Source organism: Mchenga conophoros, linkage group LG2 (genome assembly GCF_057382185.1).
Source record: "Mchenga conophoros isolate Kocher_MC1m ecotype Shallow Benthic linkage group LG2, M_conophoros_male_GT1.1, whole genome shotgun sequence".
NCBI classification, from domain to species: Eukaryota; Metazoa; Chordata; class Actinopteri; order Cichliformes; family Cichlidae; genus Mchenga; species Mchenga conophoros.
The window spans coordinates 22,953,203-22,973,714 of NC_140527.1; the positions used below are offsets into that span (position 1 = coordinate 22,953,203).

The 20,512-nt window shown below is 40.8% G+C and overlaps 4 protein-coding genes across 4 annotated transcripts; 2 read left to right on the forward strand and 2 right to left on the reverse strand.

The window, feature by feature from the left end:
* Positions 1-82: 82 nt before the first annotated feature.
* Positions 83-3,840, reverse strand: mmgt1 (membrane magnesium transporter 1). Its single transcript, XM_085288646.1, has 4 exons — positions 3,684-3,840; positions 3,298-3,350; positions 3,091-3,194; positions 83-939 (listed from the first exon to the last, which is right to left on the reverse strand). The coding sequence occupies exons 1-4, from the start codon at positions 3,829-3,831 to the stop codon at positions 783-785; spliced, it is 462 nt and encodes a 153-aa protein (XP_085144772.1). The 5' UTR covers positions 3,832-3,840; the 3' UTR covers positions 83-782.
* Positions 3,841-4,003: 163 nt separating this feature from the next.
* pfdn6 (prefoldin subunit 6) lies at positions 4,004-6,553 on the forward strand. Its single transcript, XM_085288658.1, has 4 exons — positions 4,004-4,208; positions 4,412-4,482; positions 4,606-4,730; positions 6,280-6,553. Exons 1-4 carry the CDS (start codon positions 4,145-4,147, stop codon positions 6,398-6,400), a joined length of 381 nt encoding a protein of 126 aa, XP_085144784.1. The 5' UTR covers positions 4,004-4,144; the 3' UTR covers positions 6,401-6,553.
* Positions 6,554-10,492: 3,939 nt separating this feature from the next.
* On the reverse strand, positions 10,493-11,426 carry her5 (hairy-related 5). Its single transcript, XM_085247755.1, has 3 exons — positions 11,349-11,426; positions 11,161-11,256; positions 10,493-11,050 (listed from the first exon to the last, which is right to left on the reverse strand). Exons 1-3 carry the CDS (start codon positions 11,397-11,399, stop codon positions 10,583-10,585), a joined length of 615 nt encoding a protein of 204 aa, XP_085103881.1. The 5' UTR covers positions 11,400-11,426; the 3' UTR covers positions 10,493-10,582.
* A 4,756-nt stretch (positions 11,427-16,182) lies between these two features.
* On the forward strand, positions 16,183-17,660 carry her11 (hairy-related 11). The gene is made up of 4 exons (XM_085288620.1): positions 16,183-16,363; positions 16,576-16,671; positions 16,792-16,885; positions 16,972-17,660. Exons 1-4 carry the CDS (start codon positions 16,310-16,312, stop codon positions 17,559-17,561), a joined length of 834 nt encoding a protein of 277 aa, XP_085144746.1. The 5' UTR covers positions 16,183-16,309; the 3' UTR covers positions 17,562-17,660.
* Positions 17,661-20,512: the final 2,852 nt, after the last annotated feature.

The following is a 20,512-nucleotide window of genomic DNA, read 5'->3' on the forward strand; positions in this document are numbered from 1 at the left end:
AAATAAATAGTCCACTTAGTTTTGTCTCACAAAAGCAATATTCCAGCCCAAGTACAACAAAAAAGGAGATCTGGACACTTCGTAAAATCAGTATGCCTTTTATTAAATTAAAAACAATCTGTTGAATATTGACGAAATGTAAAATGAAGGGAAATAAAAATCCACTCTAATGTACCAGTACTGGCTAGTCTGCCTTATAGTGTTCACAGTCTCATTATAATAGCGCTCTAATATCGCCCATCCCAGTGTTCACCTCATTTCCTGTGACTTAAAAACCATTTTGTGTACAGATCATTTATGCTTCCTGGAAATAATAAAGCAAATATTAGAGTCCACTGATTAATCTCATTTTAGTTGACAAAGTTTTCAGTTGCTGACGTGTGTTTGAAACGAAACAGCAACCAAAGCAGGCTTTGTTATTCCCTTCATACAAAAGATATACAAAGGAGAGTAATATCCCAGTTCAGTTCAGAAGGGATCAAAGGGGTACATGTCTCAGTATTTTAAGACTCCAAAGCGTTTACATACTGTATATACAAACAAGTCTGCTTGGAAATAATAAAAACAAAAACTGAGGGGTTGGCACAGTCAGTGTTGAATATGGTGGCAACCACGTTATGGACAGAGATGCATGTTCAGACAGCATTATTAGTTTATTTACAAAAAAATAAAGAAAAGTTAAATAGGAGAAAGATGAATTCTGACACGTTCTCCCTCCTTCTGCCTAACAAAAACAAATCTTATCTGACAATGACCGTGTTACAGACAGGAAAAGGCCAGTCTCAGTGCAAATGCTCCAGCTTGCGTAACCGTATGGGGTTGGGCAGAGCTTGTTGGTTGCGTACAGAAGAGGGCTCCTCCTCTGGTGTGCGGAATAGCACCCGACCCCTGTGATTGAAAAGGTAGAAGGATGGGTGGTTCCTCAGAGTGTCAAAAGTCCTGGGGAAAGAAAGAAAATAGAAAAATGTCTTAAACACTGGCACCAAGAGGCAGGAAGTTATGGAGATTGATTACATTTGTTAAATTATATAATCCACTCCTGTAGGAGAGAAGGGACAGAAAAGTGTGTTTACATCCCAATACAGAGTTAGAATAAAGAAACAAACCAATGTTAACACCCACTGGAATCATTAGTGTTGCAGTGTGGACAACCCAGTGTCCAGTCATCAGATGAGACATTTTTCAGGTAAAATTGAAAGTTTCAGGGGAGAATTGCATCAACTGTGTAACATTCAAGCTGTGATTTCTCATGTGGGATGCTTTGCTTGCCGATTTGCATCTACAGGGTTCACTTATTAAATCTAGAAGTGGTTACACTCCCGCTGTAAAAACTTTGCCTATATTTTGGGTTCAGCACTCAAACTAACCAGTTAGCAGATCACAACATGAACAAGTCACTTATGTTTGGCTTTCTTACCGCCTTACTTCTTTAAAACATCTCTTTAATTCTTATGTATGGCTACGTTCACACTGCAGGCGAAAGCGCATCAAATCCGATTTTTTTGACCCTATGCGACCCATATCCGATCATGCTATGACAGTGTGAACGGCGCAAATCCGATATTTTCAAATCCGATCTGGGTCACTTTCGTATGTGGTACTGAATCCGATACATATCCGATGTTTCAGAAAGCGACTGCTGTTTGAACGGTCAAGTCGCATTAAATTCGCCTTTTATGTCACCGACACAAGACTGAAGCCAATTATCAGCGCCAGAGAAGCGCCCGAGAAGACATCGTGAACGCTTCCTGGCCATCCAGTGTAGATGTCAGTGAAACTGTTGGGAAGACAACGTAAACATTTTATTTGTACTGTATAATCTGCAGATTCTGACAGAAATCTGCAGCTATCCTTTGAAGCACCGCTCCTCTCTTAAACAGCAATAAGGATCATTATTAGGTTATCTACATTATTATGTAAATAACAAAATAACTTAAAGCAAAAATTGGGAAACGTGAAGTCCGAAGTCTTCATATTAAGGGCCATCAGTCAAACAATGCTGTTGGTCTGGGTCTAAACAGAGCGCGTTGTGTGTGACATCTTCTTTTGCGCATGCGGGCCGCTTTGAGCGTTCACACTAGAGCGCGTTTGCTGTCGCATTTAATTGTAGTGTGAACGAGCAGACAAAAAAAATCGGATTTGATCAAAAAATCGGAATTGAGCATTAAGACCTGCAGTGTGAACGTAGCCAAAGACTGCTTAGTTTATACAATGTTGCTGCTGCAGTTGCGTCCTAATCACTTTATTCATTCTTTTATCTGATCTGATAAAACCTCACTGATGGATTAAAGGTGATCAAGCAGGGATGGGAAACATGAGGCCTAGGTACCAGATTCAGCCTGACAAGGATTCAGACCGGGCCCACTCCATGCCTTTGAAAAATGTAAACAAGGGTATAGAGCCTGGGTTTAACAGTATTTTCATGAATTTGACAGCTTTTTCTATTGATAAACACCTCACCTACCTACCTACAGCCATACACACAATGCCAAAGTAATGAATATATAAACAAATAAATGACAGTGAAACACATGAACTTTTCTATGTACTACAGAAATGTCTGTTTTGTTTGTAATGTTACACAGTTCTTACAGTTTAAGCACAAAGACTCATATTAATCACTGCTAAAAATTATTGAATTAATAATTTTAGTCATTTGCAACAGTATGATACTAGACAGGCACACAACTCCTCCCTTCACTAACAGCTGAAGTAGTCAATGTTCATAACACTGAACAACAGACTGAAGCTCCAGCCAAAACACCATCTTGTCACCTGCAGCTGTAGTTATAATAATGTCACACTGTGACCCAAAGTTCTTCTGTCAACCCAGCAACCTTTCATTTACTTTCACGTATAGGCCCCATTCTTTGGCTTTGCTTTGAATACGTTTTCAGTCTTAGGAGGCTTTCAACACACTAGCTGTGTGATGTAAAGCTGCATCTGTGGGATTCGAGGTGAACAGCTTCACAGTAATATTACTATAAATGTCGCTGAGGTGGTGAGCCATGAGCTTCCCCTGTGACAGAGGACAAAAAAACAACTGCACTGCCGAGGGAGTGGAGGTGTGCCAAGGTGAAGTCAGCTTACTTGTTTTTCAGCTCTGAGGAAGCATCCATATCTTTGAACTCTCCAGCGATGTGGACAATACCGTAACAGGTCATGATAAATGACAACAAAGTCTGCAGTACAATCTGGAAACATAAAGAAGGAAAACGCTTGGTAAAACAAAAAGAAAAAAAAGAAAAGTATTTGAAATCAGGAAGAAGGCTGAAAGTAAGGATAAAAGTTACTCACATCAATTGGTAGCGTCTCGTGCTCCTTCTCTGTAAGTCGCATGTATGATCGATCTGATGGGAGAAACATGTTTGAGCTAATGCAGTTAATAAAATGAACACCTCACACAAACAGTGCTAATTAGCCAACTCTAAAAAGGGCTCCAAAAGAAATGCCATTACTCTAGATAGCTGTCTACCACTAGCACTGACTCTGCACTGCAAGGAAAAGATTTCAATCGCAACCACTGCGCCCCATTCAAAGCGGAGCAGAGCCCACCTAGCATGATGTTAGCTAGCCAAAAGGCCCGAGCTGCTGTTTTGTCGAGCTACCCGGTGATACCGGAGACAGTGTGCGTTAAATATAGCTACAGAGACGTGTCTTTGGCTCTGTGCAATGAAACTCACGTTGTGCCGCTGAGAAAGCCGCATGAGCTAAGGAGAAAAGTCCGATGCCGACAACACCTTTCCAAAACGACGAAGCCATCTTGAACCGAAGCGAAGAGGAACTGCGCGTACGGTGTCGTAAAACGGTGTCGTAAACAGCCGCACACATGGCGGTGTAAAAAAACACCCTATTAATAAGTGGGAAATTAGTTATTAAGGGAAACGCATATTAATAAGTTATATATAAATATACATGAATATACACAGACTGAATGGTTTAATTTGACTACTTTATTGGTCGCGAATACACGGCCCTTACCCATTTGTGCTCTTACTTTGAAGGGATGAGCTAATATCCGCTCTAGCCTCTGCCCTTTCCGGTTAGCTCGCATAGAGCTTTCATATGCCATATCATCTATAACTTATTATATCTCTTTGAAACATTTACTCACTCGACAGTACTATTTAAAACAAACACAAATATGGCAGAAGCCATTCAAAAGAAGCTGAAGGTGGAAGTGGAGAAATACGCGCAGATGCAGAAAGGTGGGTGCTAGCTAGCCCTGCGTGGTTTCTCCTAGTGTGACATGATGCATTGAGCTAACTGACCATATTAGGAAAGGTAGATATACATTAAAGTGTGTCGTTATAACTGCCGTATTCATTTGAATTATAGTCGCAACAATACTTTCGCTGTAATTAAAATGTAACCAGTTCCTCCCCTGATTAGCTAACTGTGTATTGTTCAGAGGTTAGCAAGAGCATGTCAGCCAGACAGAAGCTCGAGACGCAGCTGACAGAGAACAACATTGTTAAAGAGGTAACTATGATCGCTTATTTGCTATTATATTCACTGATAGCACCATTGGCATACCATTTGTTTCTATGTTGCGGTATGTGTTGTGTTCTGTAGTAAACACGAGATCTCATTTTGTCTTTCCAGGAGCTTGATCTGCTGGACTGCTCAAACACCGTTTATAAGCTCATTGGTCCTGTATTAGTGAAGCAGGACCTAGATGAGGCCAAAGCCACAGTAGCCAAAAGGCTGGAGTACATCAACGGAGAAATGTAAGCCATTTCACCCACACCAATGTGTGAAGACACCTTCACAGTGCTATGGGAATACATGAGGTTTTGGTCACTGGGGATCAATTATGATTCAAAACACCCGCTGTGAGTTGACTAAGTGTAGGTGTTGTGATGATGGGGGAGAGGTGGAGCGGGCGCACACACCGTCTATATTGGGGGTGGGCAATGATTTTTGAGAACATGAGAAGCTGGGGCGGTTTTGGATGGCTGCCCCAACAAGCTTATAAAGAAGTCAGCAAATCTGTTTAGGATTACTATTGCTATTACTATTACTATTGCTTCGCTGTAGACTAAATACAGTGGACTCAGAGGTTCCTTTTGTGCCAATATTCTGGTCCCACTGTGGCCTGAATCTGCAACAGAAGACTCTTATGAAGCATTTTAACTTCAACTCCAGGCTATACTTACAGAGCTAATTAAACCAGCTCTGGGAAAACATTTGTCTGTTTCAGTTCAACTTCCAACATTAATTCTTTCCTCTTTTTGCTCTTCTTGTCCTTGTCGACATACATGGGACAGTGTTTGAAAAAGTATTTTATTACTTCATGTTTTTTTTTTGTTTTTTTTCCCCATTGTTTGCAATCTGTCCAGGAGAATAGATCCATCTTGCTGTGCCCTTGCTCTTGTTGTGTTGCCCCAGGTCTTCCCGCCTCATGTTTCCCCACTGGTGTGCACACCAAGCCAGTTTTGTAGCTGTCCTCAATATCACCCAGCTGCCTCTAAAGAAAGTCTCATGTTATGGTCAAATTGATTCCATTTCCCCTGTTGTGGACTGAAGTCCTTTTCCAGTCTGCACCTTAAGACAGTGAAACCAGAGTCTTTTCACTGGACTCACTGGAGAGGCAGCTGATTATTGCTCCAATATGTATTGTTCCAAAGTGTTTTTATAGCCACATGTCTAATACTGTGGTAAACACTACAGTTCACATGTGAACGTAGTTTTGGGACAACTGGAACCTCATAAAATCAGAAACAATGCCTGCCCATTAAAAATGAACTGTGCAGGCAGCTTACAGATGACTCCATTGTAGATATGAGAACAGACTTTAGCTGTGTCACTGTGCTCCTTCATAGGTAGAGGGCAGTCATGAGCTTGATCTGTGTCAGTCTTTTCTCCTCACTGAGATTACATAATAGCAGAAGAAGATTTAAAAAGACCAGAGTCCTTTAGGCAAAAGTACTAAACTAACTTCTTGATTCAGTTTTATTGCCACTTTGTGCTTTTTAAACGGGTTACATTTTTTTGTACAATTATAGATAAAAATAGAATAGAATTCAACTTTGTCATTGCACATGTCACAAGTACAAGGCAACAAAATGCAAAATGCAAAAATGTGGGTGTGTGGGCTTGTAATACTTAATTTAAGGTAGCGTTCTTTTTGTGTTTGAATGGTTTGAGATATTAAATGTTAAAGTATTATAATCCTGAATAATTACAGATGTTCAGTGTATAAGAATGGGATTTAAATATTCCTCATTTGTGTGTGTGTTTAAAACTCAGTGGTTTCCTTTTTTTGTCCTTTTGCAGTCAGAGGTATGAGACGCTACTGAAAGACATGGAAAAGAAATCCGAACAGCATCGAGAAGTGTTGTCAAGTTTACAACAGGAGTTTCAGAAAGCACAGGGCCTCGCTGTGGGCAAAGTCTGATGGAGTGATGTAGCTGCACGCACGCTTACACAAAGTAGTTAATATCATGTAAACCTGCGACACTCTGCTTGTTTCTTGGCATTTCTTTGCAGTGTTATTACTGTGACTTTTCTCTTGATACGAATAAACATTTTTTTTTGTCATGAACCATCACCTTTGCGTTAGTTTTCATTTTAGGGGGCATTTTACCTTTAGGACATGTGCTGCATCCTGACAAATTACACACCAGGCCTGTGCAGCACTCTGTGTTTGTTTCTGTGAACATTTGCCTTAATTACTGGGGCATGCTGGTTGCCACCAGAGCAGATGTTGTCCAGTCACTGACCTCTTCCACAGCTTACAGCAGAGAAAAAAGCACAGCGGTGCTGCTTTGTTCAACTCAATGAATGTGAGTTCCTCTCCATTTACCACCAGCGGAGGGGTTCACTAATAGTCAAGAAGTGAAGCCTGTCTGAGGGTTTAAAGGAAAAACATATACTCTAAATTAATATAGATATGCGACTAAACTGTTGTCAGCCAGCGGATTTTGAGCTTTTAAAAACTGTTCATACAGAAGAAATACCAATTGTGTTATAAAAGTCGCACGTAAATCGGTTTCTTTGCTGAATTTCGCCGCTAACCTGTGTAACTGTAACCCTGCTTTGCAGCGTAGGCTACATGTGTAAAAGCCGAAGCCGAGCGCATTTACGGGCTCAAACTCCTGCATCACCGGTTTGCGTTAAAATGTTTCACATCTGCTGTGAGTATCCTTAATTTGGCTAACGCTAACCTCACGAGGACGTGCGGTAATTGGCACTACGACACGAAGGTGTCCTCGTGCACGAGTCGGTTATCTCCAGCGCGCGTGCTCCAGCAGACCCATTAACACCTGGAGGTGCAATATGCTTTAAACACAGCCAGAGCCGAGCCACTGACAGACCGAAACCAGCTGAACGTTCGGGTATTTAGTCGGTCTACACGAGAGAGATACTTTGTTTTGTTTTTTATTGATTTCAGACAATAAAAACTGTCTGTTTACCTGCTATTAAATCATGTGCTGTATTTTGTGGCTCTGACTTGTGTCTCCTGCGAGCGTCAAATGCTTTGTTGTGGAGGGCAAACGGCGTGTTTATTGTGTTCTCCCTAATGTGGGAAAACCATCACGGGCGGGAGCAACTGCTGATCTGCAGGTTTAGTCAAACACTTTCCGATGCAGTTTGGGATATTTGTTTTGGGACAAAATTCAATTTCATGTCCTCTCTGGCATCATTCTGAGCAAATCTATCTGATTTATAGGTTGTATTCTTATCCACTTCACAGCGCCTTTAAAAAAACAAGTTTCCTGTTGACCTGTTTGATCTTCATTTAGACAGATGCCCCTCTAATGAAACCTAATCTGATTTCAACTTTAATTGATTTACTTAGTCTTGTGTGGGCTTTTCTTCGTGCGGTTAAAGCTTAGAGGCGCACAAAGGAGCATCCTGTCCAGAGATCAGCGCAGCGGGACTAACACCTCCTTTGATAGATGTTTTCAAACGCACTTTGAAGGAATTCCTGTAGGATTTTTGATAAGGAGACTTAAAGAGACACACGATATTTCAAGTCGCTATAAACATGAAGCTGTGGATGAGTTTGTGAGTTTTGACGCACAAACACAGAAAAACATACATTCTTTAAAATGTCTTCTTTTATTTGTGTCCTCTGTCATTTTTTTTTAAAACTTAAGGCATTTCAGCGATGTGAAGGGAAAACGAGAGCAGTTACATTTTCAAATAAAAGGGGATGATTGCAGGACAATCACCGCTACTTTATCCAGGACGGGTAAGCGTTGGGCTGTGACCTATCACATCCAGCGTGCATTGAAATGCTGATCGGGGGCAGTTCCCAGTTTTGAGTGGATCTTTTTTTCAAATGCAGATAAGCACACAATCGAGGCTGTTATCGCACTGATCACACCTGGCGGTAGCCTATTCAGACAGTTTCATCAAATCTGTCACCAAAACCCAGAACGTGGATTTCAAAGTTTCTCAAGGCTAAATAAATATCAGCCCCCCTCCCCTCACCACCAGAGACAGTTTCCGTGATGCTGTCCTTTCAGTGGCTTTGATGACACAAACAACAGCAAAACACTTGCTGGCTGAATATCCCCAAGATCTAAATGATGGAGATGCATCAAGACACTGGCTGAATATATCCAACATGCTCCTTTTACAGAACCTTGTTAGTATATGTTCTAAGTATAGGTCTTTGGTGGAAACAGACCACATCAAATATACCTCAACAAAACTGGCAAACCTACATTACTCAACCAGACCATTTTACCATCTGGACGTTAATATAGTTTAATATATTTGTATTTATATAATGTATTTACTTTAATTAGTTTACTTATTCTATGTGTGTTTAATTATCAGAATAAGATTTAAGAAGTTTGGAATAGTTTCAGTTTATTCTTAAATCACAAATCAACTCAAATACAAGGTCCAACATAATATTATATAAAGCTTATAAATGGGGACTCAAACTTTAGATAACATGGACCAAATACATATATAATTTTCAGCATATATTATCATCCTACCCTAAATCAATGCAAATATCCTAAAATAACCCAAGGATCCTCACATATAAATAACACCAATCCAATAGTTTTAAAAGGTCTTTATCATACAGGGTTTTAGTAGCAACTGCTTTGAAGCTCATTCTAAAATTGTGGATCTCTACAGTTTACACTAAAACTTGTATAATTAACTTTGCATTTATTTCCCCTCAGAAGCATTTTTTTTGCATCGTATCTGTGAGAGGAATAATCTATAAGTCTTACATTATTTTACATTACACAAGCATTCAGAAAAATGTTGCATTCAGTTAACTAAAGATTTGTAACTATGAAAAGAGGATCCGCCGGAGCATCCAGCTATATAACTTTGGTTTGTAAAGTCTGTAATCTGTATGTAGGGTAAGTAATGCACCATAAAACAATACAGCAATTTCAGTGAGGCTCCGAGTCAATTTAAACCCGGTAAAAGGTCTCACTTTAACAAATAAATCAACATATTTAGATAATTTCTTAGTAAGGCTTTTAGTTAGAAATGATTCAATGCAAAAATGTAAATCTAATTTTTGTTATTTTTTTCTGGCTTCTGTTTGAACAAAACACAATAAAATTTGTTGAAAAGGAAACGCACTAGATTTAAACCAGACATTCACCTTTATCGATCCCTCATTTATAATATGTTGGACATTTAAATAGTAGCAACATTACTTCATATAGTAGCAACATTACTTCATATAGTAGCAACATTACTTCATGCCAGAGAAATTAACGAAAAAAGCTGTCGGCATATCAAAGAATAAGAAAAGACCCTAATGTTGACCCCCCCTCCCACAGGTGTGTGTGTGTGTGTATATATATATACACACACACACATATATATATATATTATTCCATTTCACACCTGGTTTTGCTTTTTAGTTTCCTATAGCCTTTTCTTTGACGTGGGAGGATTTTGTGGATTGGATGGTGCCGCACCCTGAAGGAGTCTAGACTCTGGACAGTGTGTGAATGGGCGCCATTGTTTGCTCCTCTACCCCTGAAAAAAAACTGCTCTGATGATTCGCCTGCCTATCAGCATCACAAAGGATGTCATACCTGTCGATCGTTGTGGTTAACTATCCTGTGCCCGTTTCATCTACAAGTGCAGCAGCTTTAAAAGCTTCATACGATACAACAGGCCACTCTGGGAGGTTTGAGCAAACTGTGTCTTTATTGAAGACTCAGCAAACACATTCATGAATTATTTCTCACACACAGTGGCTCAAATATATACACACGTTCGAGCCAAAAAAAAAAAAAAGAGGGAAAAACAAAAACAAAACCCTCAGCAACAGTAAAGCAGGGAAAGCAATTTTTCGCCCGTCCTGTCAGCACAAATAAATGTTTTACGTACTGATGCGTAAATGTGGAAAAAAAAAACCCAACCCCCCCCCCCAAAAAACTTATGAGCACATATAGGTGAGGCTCAACGTTTTAAAAAGAGAAATCACTGATTACACTCGTACATGTGCGAGGTAATAGAAAGTGACTTGAGTGAGCTAAATACAGGCTGCGCAGTAGCCTAAAAAATACACATTTATACATTTTGCTCGCATAGTTGGTACAGTAGTTACAAGGACACATAAGCCTCGGTCTTGATGCTGGAATCACTGAGGCCAGGGCCTCCACAGGGGATCAGGGATGTGCCCCACACCTGCGGGGGACAGATTGCTGGTGTCAGCGTGGAAGCCAGCCGTCTGCGTCAGGTAGTGGTGAGAGAGCTGGGGGTGATGGAAGGGCAGAGGATGAGGAGGCAGAGCAGCAGGAGGATGGTGAATGTGGCCGGGAGTGGTGGGGTGCATGGGGATCTCTGGAAGCGTAAAGGAAGCCCGAACAGCCGCTCCGCTGGGCTCCCCTGCCTCCTGGCTCTTGCTGGCTATGAACTGGTTGACCCTGAGCAGGCAGGTCCTCATGCCGTCATGGTAGCTGGACTGGCAGGCACAGGCCGGTCTCTGCTCCACGGACAGGGCCCTCTTTGAAGCCTGGTGATCCTTCTGTACATCCTCCTCTGCCTTCAGGAAATCGACCACACTCTCTAGAATCTCTGCCTTCTCCACTTTCGGATTCTTTAGTTTCTGCATTAAAATCAAATCACTCACAAACAGCATATAAAATAAATAACAACAACAACAACAACAAAAACATTATGAACAATCGAAATTAAAACTACGACGCAGAGACGTACCTCATTGTGGGTGCTCTCCAGCATCAGAACTCGCAGAGTCTCCAGACTGTGGTTGATGCGCTCCCGCCTGCGCTTCTCCATCTGAGGTTTAGAAATCTTTGTGGGCGAAAAAGTAAAACACTTTAGACTGCAAACAGGAAGATCGCGCTTTTTGCACAAAGTGTTGCTCCTGCGGAGATGTAACTCACCCTTCTGGCGGCCCTCTGTCCTCGAGCTCCAGGTGAAGATATAGCCTTCATGCTTGCCTCGTGCCTCTCCTCGTTGCTGCAGATCCAAACCGAACGAATGACACAAGTTTGCGCCCTTGTTGCAATTTGTTGATCCCCGTGCACACGGTCACGCCCCCTCTTGACACCCGAAAGAATCTGAGTCACGTGGTTCGATACAGCCGTTGCTTCCATTGAATTTTAAATGATTTTGTTTAGGCACTCTTATTAAAAATGTTTATTGATTTAATGGAACTTTTTGAACGAGTGAAACAGCTACACACGAGGCCTGCCTTTTTTACGCATTTAACTCGGACAGTTTCTTTTAGATCGGCTCCCCAAAAGCATGAACTCTGTCTACTCCTTTTTCTTTTCGGTTAATGCTTGTGTCTGCTTGATGCTTGAAAATAAAGATCAGCGGTATTTGCGCAAACACTGCCTCATTCATATTTCTATTTTGAATTATTTTTGTGCGTTTCTTCATCAATTCATCAGCCTCATGTTGCCTTTTTGCTTGTGCACCCCGACACAGAATACCTTAAAAACCTAACACTCAAAGAGACTCGTTCAAAACAAACAAAAAAGCAAACGCGATGCCATTAACAGTTGTCTAATTGTTCTTTTGGAAAGTAAAATGGTGATCCAATGAATACGTTGAACAGGCACTCGATTTATAGGATTATTGTTTTGCATAAATACACTCAGTCGTCTCTCTTGGCCTCCTCTCCACATGCTGATGACGATTTAAACAAAAATGTAAAGTTGGATTCAGCACCCCAGATTCAGACTTTGATTTTTCGGCACTGATTTTTCGTGTGTAGTGTGGTAGACCTCAGCCTTCCACCCCTTAATTCCTTCCTTTACAGTTTTTTTTATTGGTTTGGCGCAGTTTCCACAAGCAATTGGTACATTTTCAAAACTCTTAGTACTTATATCACAACAGATCATCAAAAGTGCACCTTTTTCAAACATTTCAGCATATTTTCAATTGTGTTAGTACAATACACATAATGACATAATATCCTTTTCACTACACAAAATAAGTGTTTCATCTAAATAAATGTTTCGTTCACAGTTACTGCCTTTCATAATGTTATCACTATAAAATTTTTGATTTGCATCCCTTATTATTCAGTTTAATACATTTTTTTGTCATTTAATTCAACCGATCTTAATGTTTAATCAATGAATCATTCATTATGTCCATGGATTTTCAACTTGACTGATTGTTGTCTGGTCATTTGTAAGTTCCTTTTGAGAGGAACAATGTCCAGGTGAAACAACTGCGTTCAGAATATATTCAGATACAACACTAAACTGGCATGCAATTACTGTAACAGAGGGTGATGGAGCTGGATGCTGCTGTGAATCATCACAAGTATATTTTTGTTGATGAGGCCGGTTTCAATCTGGCAAAAACTAGACACAGAGGACGTAACCTTATTGGGCTACCATCCACGTCCCTGGACAACGTGGGGGGAACATCTCAATGTGTGCAGCTATATCTGAAGATGGTGTGGTAGGCTGTAGACCAGTTCTAGGGTCATACAACACTGAACACCTGATAGTTTTTTTTAAATGAACTGGAGCAGGCCTGTCAGGGAGAAGACATCGTCTATGTTGTTGTGTGGGACAATGTCAGCTTCCACCATGCACAGCTGGTTCAGGAATGGTTTCAAACACACCATATTCCCCTTTCCTCAACCCAATTGAGAAATTCATCTCTACATGGAGGTGGAAGGTGTATGATCGCCATCCCCATGAGCATGTCTCCCTTCTTCAAGCCATGTGTGAAGCTTGTGGTGATATAACTGCTGAGCAATGTCAAGCCTGGATTCGTCATGCCAGGAGATTTTTCCCACGGTGCCTGAACAATGAAGACATCCACTGTGATGTTGATGAAAACTCATGGCCCAATGTTAATGACCGGCTTGATTAATTGTGTAAAAGTGATGAAAATAAAATAAAAAATATATTGTGCTTATGTAAATGACTTGTTGTTTTTTCTCCCTTTTTCGTGTGTGTGTGTGTGTGTGTGTATATATATATATATATATATATATATATATATATATACACACACATATATATATATATTTTTTTTTTATGTCTGAACATAAGTGTAATATTTGCTGTGTAAAGTTTTACAGTTCAGTTACACTCATTCATCACCAAGGACAATTTGAAACGCTTACCTTATATTATTTGCTCCTGAATGAAATGATTGGTAAAAGTACAAAGTTGAAAAAAGATCTTACTGTTTTGTTTGGGTGATTAAAGCAAATGTTCTCAAAATATATCACAATGATCATGTGTTCTGAAACAATGATTAAGTGGAATGAAAATATGTGCAAATACAATGAAATCATGACATCAGATTTTAAAGAATGACTAGTGGTGTTACAAATGTGATCAAATGTGAGTTTTGTACTGAGAGATTTAAAAATGCACACTTTAGTTATGAAAATAGTACCAAACCAATTTAAAAAAAAAACTGTAAGAATGGCTGAAGGAATAGTGGCATCTCTCAGGTCTTGTGTCAGGATTTTGTTCCCTTGTTTCTTAAGGACGTGCTTTTCATTACTGATATTTTCATTAGCTGGTGATATGTTTTTAGGCCTGCATGTTCTTCTTTTGTCCTCCACCTGTGAATTGTCCTCAGTTGTTGTTTTTTTTTAAGGACAAAGTGCACACGCCATGTTTCGAATAAAATCTCTTTGGGAATCCCCTTATTCGTGCAAAAAATAGTCATTTTTCTGCATGTCAAATTGTGTCTTAAATTTGGCATTTTTGCCCCATAGATAGAGGCCGCTGGTAACAATAAATAAATACAGAAATATTAAAACAAAATAAATAAAATAGATTATTTGCTCCATTAAGGTAGGTGCCTTTTTATGCTTGAATGATGTTAAGTGGCTTAACAAGCAAACAAAAACAAAAAAATCCCCAAGATATTGCTTAGACAGTGGTCAGATACAACAACTGAAAATATATGAAAAAGCATTCGATGTCCAGAAAAACACAAACGCCTCCATAAAGCCTGAACACTACAGAAAGTCACTGGAGGCGAAGCATAAAGCCACGAGGAATGGCTCAAGACTTTTTAGAAGTTGATTTTTACACTCAGGTGTAATGATCATTATCAACATCACCAAGAAAAAAATCTACTTTTTCTAGTTTTCTACTGAATAACAAACATGGATGCCCTCACGGCATCTCGCTTCCACACACTGTTATGTTTTTGCTGTTCTTTAAACTTGTTTGTTTCATGTGTTTGGCCTTAAACATTTTATACATTAACAGATGTATTTCTGACCCTGATCTACTGTAATTGTTTCCAACATGTCATGCTGGTGAGACCCACTTTTTTTCCTTCTTTAAAAAAAATCTTTCCCGGGCGTACTTATTAACTATCGAAATACAAATAGTGAAATCATCGAGCTGAACGACTGTTTCAGTGCGACCTGCGTGTTCTCACATGACGCAGAGTGAGTGAAGTTGGCGTTAACTGCGCTTTTAGCTTGGTGTAGCTCTCTGTGCACTGCATTTATGGTCACCCTGATCCTCATAATGGGCTAAAGAGTGTGGAGATAACACTGGGATGATCGGATCACGGGGATCCAGAGGAGATTAAGTAGCTTTTCAAAAGCAATGATACTTCCGTTTCAAATCAAAGAAAGGGCGATTAGTGGAGGCCCGGGGATCAGCCCTGGTTTCTATGGCAGTCGGGAAAGAAACTCGCTCTTTAAGATACACCATTTGCAGCATGAGGATATAAAATATAGATATAGAAAGGAATTAGGTGTTCAAGTTGTGAATGCAAATACAAGTAAACGCACAGTTTGGGTCTCCGAGTGCGCTCGAGCATTAATGTGTGCAGGATTTAAGCCACGTGAACCCGCCCCATAAATAATGAGCCCGTGAAACCTAGGATGGAAACTGACTGGTCTGAAATGCTGCCCTTCTAGCAGAGAAATGGAGCATTCAGTTCTAATATGGTGACTCCTCGTGTGTGCCAGTGACAAAGGAGGCTGGGGTGTCGGACCTGACAGGTTTGGGAACGTGGAGCGAGGTCGACAAGTGGTTTGATTTTGAAAGAGTTTGTGTGAAGTCCAAACACCCAACCAACTGTCCCGAAGGAGAAACTGGCACACACTTAACGCTTGGGTGTCATAATCATCATCTTCACACGTCATCACGTCAGCACACCAACTTGCCCTTCTCCCATTTGGCCCATATCTACAACTGTGCGCTCACGAAGTTGCTTAAATCTAGTTTTTAACGATTATCTTGTGTGCGTAAAGCTGCAAACGCAGACAACACACGAGGCTATCTTCAACTGTGCGCCCTGCTCCTTCATCTCAACTTGGTCTTTAAAGAAGAGGAAGGACAAAAATCACTTCATGCAACGTGCTGATGTCTCACACGTCACAAAAGTCCTTGTAGCTGCTCGTTTTCTCACTTTGTCCCTGTTCCCACGAAAATGGGATGTTTCCCATGATCTCACTTCACCAAGTGCACCTTCTTGGTGTTGCAACCAAACCTCTTTCCTTATTAAAAAAATCTATCTATCTATCTATCTATCTATCTATCTATCTATCTATCTATCTATCTATCTATCTATCTATCTATCTATCTATCTATCTATCTATCTATCTATCTATCTATCTATCTATCTATCTATCTATCTATCTATCTATCTATCTATCTATCTATCTATAGGCCACACGTTTAGCCACAGATTTAACATGTTGTCTTTAATTGTCACCATGTTGGTAATGGTTTCAAGTTTCGGTTTTCCCACAGTCACTCCAGTCTCTGGTCAGTGTCATCACGCACACGTGCCAGCCAATCAGAGGTCGCAGGAGGTGCACTTATAAGTCCCCCTGTAGGAGGCAGGGGGCTTTAAACCGCTGGAGGACATTTAGATAGAGCACTGCAACATGACCAGGAAACTCCAAAACCAAACCCAGAATGATGGGAAGAGCAGGAAAAGGGTAGGAAACTGTATCATTATTCTGTGTTATATTGCATGATTCTTTTTGGGATTAGGAAAACTTTTTATCACTGTAAGCTAATGTTCTTATTCTAAATTGGGTAGACGAGGACAAAGTAGCTTCTTAGCTTTAGCAAAGCAGTGAAGTCAGCATTCGTTGTGTTGAACTTTCATCACATCACTAAAGCAAAGCTTTGTCGTGACCTCTCAAAGACTCTGAAGCCAGTTGTGGAAAAGAAGAGAAGAGATCGAATAAATCAAAGTCTAGCTGAACTGAGGCATCTGCTGATGAATGCCACATCTGATCCAGTGAGTAATGTCTGAACAACCTTAACTGTGTATGAGTTGGCAAGTAAGCCATAAATGCAGTGGGAAAAAACGGTTTCTCCTCTCCTTTGTTCTTTGATTTGACCTGTCCATCATCAACAGCGGCTGCAGAATCCAAAAATAGAGAAAGCACAGATTCTGGACTTGGCTGTTGACTATCTCCAAAAGTGGACTGATAAAAAGGGCCCGAGCAATGGTTAGTTAAGCAAAATCAAACTAAAACCAGCATATTCATGTTCCACTTGTTTATCCCTCACATCTCTGTCTTTTTGCATCCTGCAGACTCATTTGATACTCATGCTCCTTTGGCAGACAGTGGCCACTCGGAGTCCAATGCTCCTCCTCTCTTTGGCAGAGAGAGCGCAGGTTTTCAGCAGTGTGTGGCCCAGCTGACCAGCTACATGCACAGGATAACACCGGCACAGAGAACAAGCCTGATTGAGGGGCTTAAACATCACGCAGAGGGTCTGCAGCTGAAACCAGACTTCAACCAGCGCGCAGCATCTGTGGATACCATTTGCTCATCCAACTCCAAAGATCCTCCCGTTTTGCTTTTCCCGTCTTATTCCCCATTTCAGCCTCTCGCTTGTTCCACGCCATGCCATGACTACCTGAGCCCTCCTCCTTCTCCCTGGCTCTCCCCTTCTTTCTCCATGTATGCCACCTCTTCTTTTGCGTCATTTGCCTCTCTCTTCTCCATCCCCCCCAGCCTTTCACCTCCATCTTCCAACACCTCCTTCTTTAGCTTCTCACCCACAGTTCCTCACTCCAGCCTCTCCCCTCTCACCACAATGAGACCCCCCTCAAACCTTCTACACAGGGAAGTGTTGGCACCAAACTCTTCCCCACCCATTTGGAGGCCTTGGTTTTGATGTGGATCAGAGACTGACATGCTGACAGGAGCAGAGCCACCTATTGGGGATAAATTGCAATTGAGGGTGGAAAATTCTCAAAGCCTTGAATGTACAGTGTACAGATTTTTAAAGTTGCCTATAATGTATTACTATTCTTGTAAATAAATTAAGTTCAAATTCGTAAAGTGTGTATTTGCTTCCTCCCGTGCCCATGTGACATGTCATTAATCTAAATCAATAGCTCCTAAACAATCCTGAACAATGGCAGAGCCATACATTTTTTTAAAGAATATTTGTGGCCAGGCTGAGACCAGAAACTGATTTTATTTTATTTGTATTTTCAGCTCTTAATCTGTAAGGGAAAAAACAAAACCAGAACCCAACAACCTTGCAACAGATGCTAAATGTATTTTTCTTTAAAATGCTAATAAGGTAAACTGTAGTAAAGTGGGCCATTAGGTAAAGTGGGCCATTCATGGTTTGAGTGTCTCAGCTCTTTGAAACTTAACAGCCAATGATCTCAACAACAGCTTTACAATTAGCATTTAATTTTATTGTTCAGAGTTGTTGAGAGGTGCAGGGCAATTTCTCAGGCAGCCTTAAAATACTTCACAGTGAGTGGTGACATATCAAATCAAATCTTGTTTATAATCTCACTAAAAGAGCTTGAAAACATTATTTTCATGTACATTTTCACAAGTCACAGCAGTAAAGCAACAACTGATGGAGGCTGTGGCAACATCTGGAGGCGTGTTTGCCCAAGAAACACGGGGCAGTTCATCAACCACAGTGCAACAGTGTAGCTCTGGATTGCATCAGTGATAATAAGGGCGACCGTGGCTCAGGGGGTTGGGAATCGCATCTGTAACCGGAAGGTTGGTTCGATCCCCGGGCTCTCTGTCCTGGTCGTTGTGTCCTTGGGCAAGACACTTTACCCTACTGGTGTTGGCCAGAGGGGCCGATGGCGCGATATGGCAGCCTTGCCTCTGTCAGTCTGCCCCAGGGCAGCTGTGGCTACAACTGTAGCTGCCTCCACCAGTGTGTGAATGAACAGTGGTATTGTAAAGCGCTTTGAGTGCCTTGAAAAGTGCTATATCAATCCAATCCATTATAATTAATGTGTGTTTTGCAAATATTAGGCTTCAAATTTCCATTTGGTTCCCTGCTGTTTTAGGACAGTATCAGAAGCAGCTCCGCTGGCTAAAAATGAGCCTACACACAGTATGTTAATGTCATGTTACTTATGTGGCATTAAAGAGCATTAGAGGCATAGTTTATCCCGCTGGTTCTCAAACCTTGTCTTAGATGCCAAAGAATGTTCATGCTTCCCCCAGTAATGCCCCACCAAGGGCATCAGAGCCAAAGTTTGAAAACCATGGGTCTAGGGTACATATACACAGCCTCCAAATCGCACCATAAGACTGTACTTAAGACTGTGTGAGATAAATTGAAGAATTCATTGGGTTTTGACTACAGTTTTGAATTCACACAGCAACTTAGTAATTGATCTTTACTGCCCTGCCCTGTGTGCCTTAGAAACAATACTAAAGCATGCCCTTTAGGACCAAGCTTGAACAGAATGTGTTTGTGTTTATGAAATGAATCTTTTAATTACATTTTTTCACCAGCTTTGGAAGGGCAATGGATAAGAGCCGTTAAATGAAGTAACTTGAACATTGACATGATGATCGATCACTTTTTAAAATTTGTCTGATGCAATGTTTGAAGTTAGGATACATACAATTTTAAAAATGTGCAATAAATTAACTCAAAGGTGTCAAACCATGTCAAAGTTCCTCTTTGATGATATTCTGTAATATGTTTTTAACACAGCCCTCTTGTGTTGCCCATAAATTAAGCTGTAGGGTATAAGTGGACACGTAGTTTCCAGGATATAAGAATGAAAGTGTAAAAAAGCTGAGCCGGTTTGATGATATTCCTTACACGATCAAAAGAGGGCAGCATTGACACAGCATACACCTGTGTGGCAGAGAAGGTGATCTGGCTTCCTTCGTGACCTGTCTTCCAGCGGGTGCTATAAAAGGCGGCTGTCATTCGGGCTAAATAGAGGATGTCATTGAGCTATTCCATCAGCGATAAGCTCGAGATGCACGATCATCACTCTTCTCTCTTTCCGTCTCTCAGTGCTCAGGCCACTCCTTATCTTCTGATTAAATCTCTATTACAAGCTCGGAATATTTTCAGCAGAGAGGCACCAAAGGATTTGGCCTGTGAAAACAGAATTTGTCACATGAGAGAACATGTCTTTGGATAATCGTTATTCCCCCCCCCACTTCTGAAGAAACTCTGGAGTTATGAGGTAGCCATTGTTCTTTGTCAAAGAAATGAGAGGGCACGCACATCACTGTATAGCTCGCTTCCCCACACTGCCTATTTTGATAATTCTGGAAAGAAAGCAGAGACAGTTGCTCATGCTGGAGATATGATATTTTTTTCTTTTTTCTTTTTTTGCGGCATGGCAGATAATTAATAGGAAAAGAAATCACCTCTTGGATTGACCTGACAAAGGATGAAAAATCCCTGGCATTTTCTCAGGACAAGCTGATTACAGCTGATCCTGTTACCCTCTTTAATCACTGTTTTTTTCTGCCAGGTTGCATTCCTGGTTTGTAGAAAGCTCGAGATGTTGTGCTGTGAAGATGTCACAGGTTTGTCTCGGCCTGCAGAGAATCTGCAAATTCCTTTGTGTTGGTGCGTTTCAAAAGTCCAAATGCTGGTGTCAAACACTTCCATCACACATGTGCACACTTGTATGTGTTGAAAGTGCAGTATGTACACTACACAGTATGCACACTGTACTTAGCCCAGCAGGTCCACAACGCAGGTGCTCGTTATGACTGTCTGCCAGAAGGAGAGACATCCAGAAAACATCTACAGGCGTTCTTTTCAGGACCGAGGGTGACAAACATCAGAGATTTATAAGCAGCTCTTATATATTTATCAGCTTT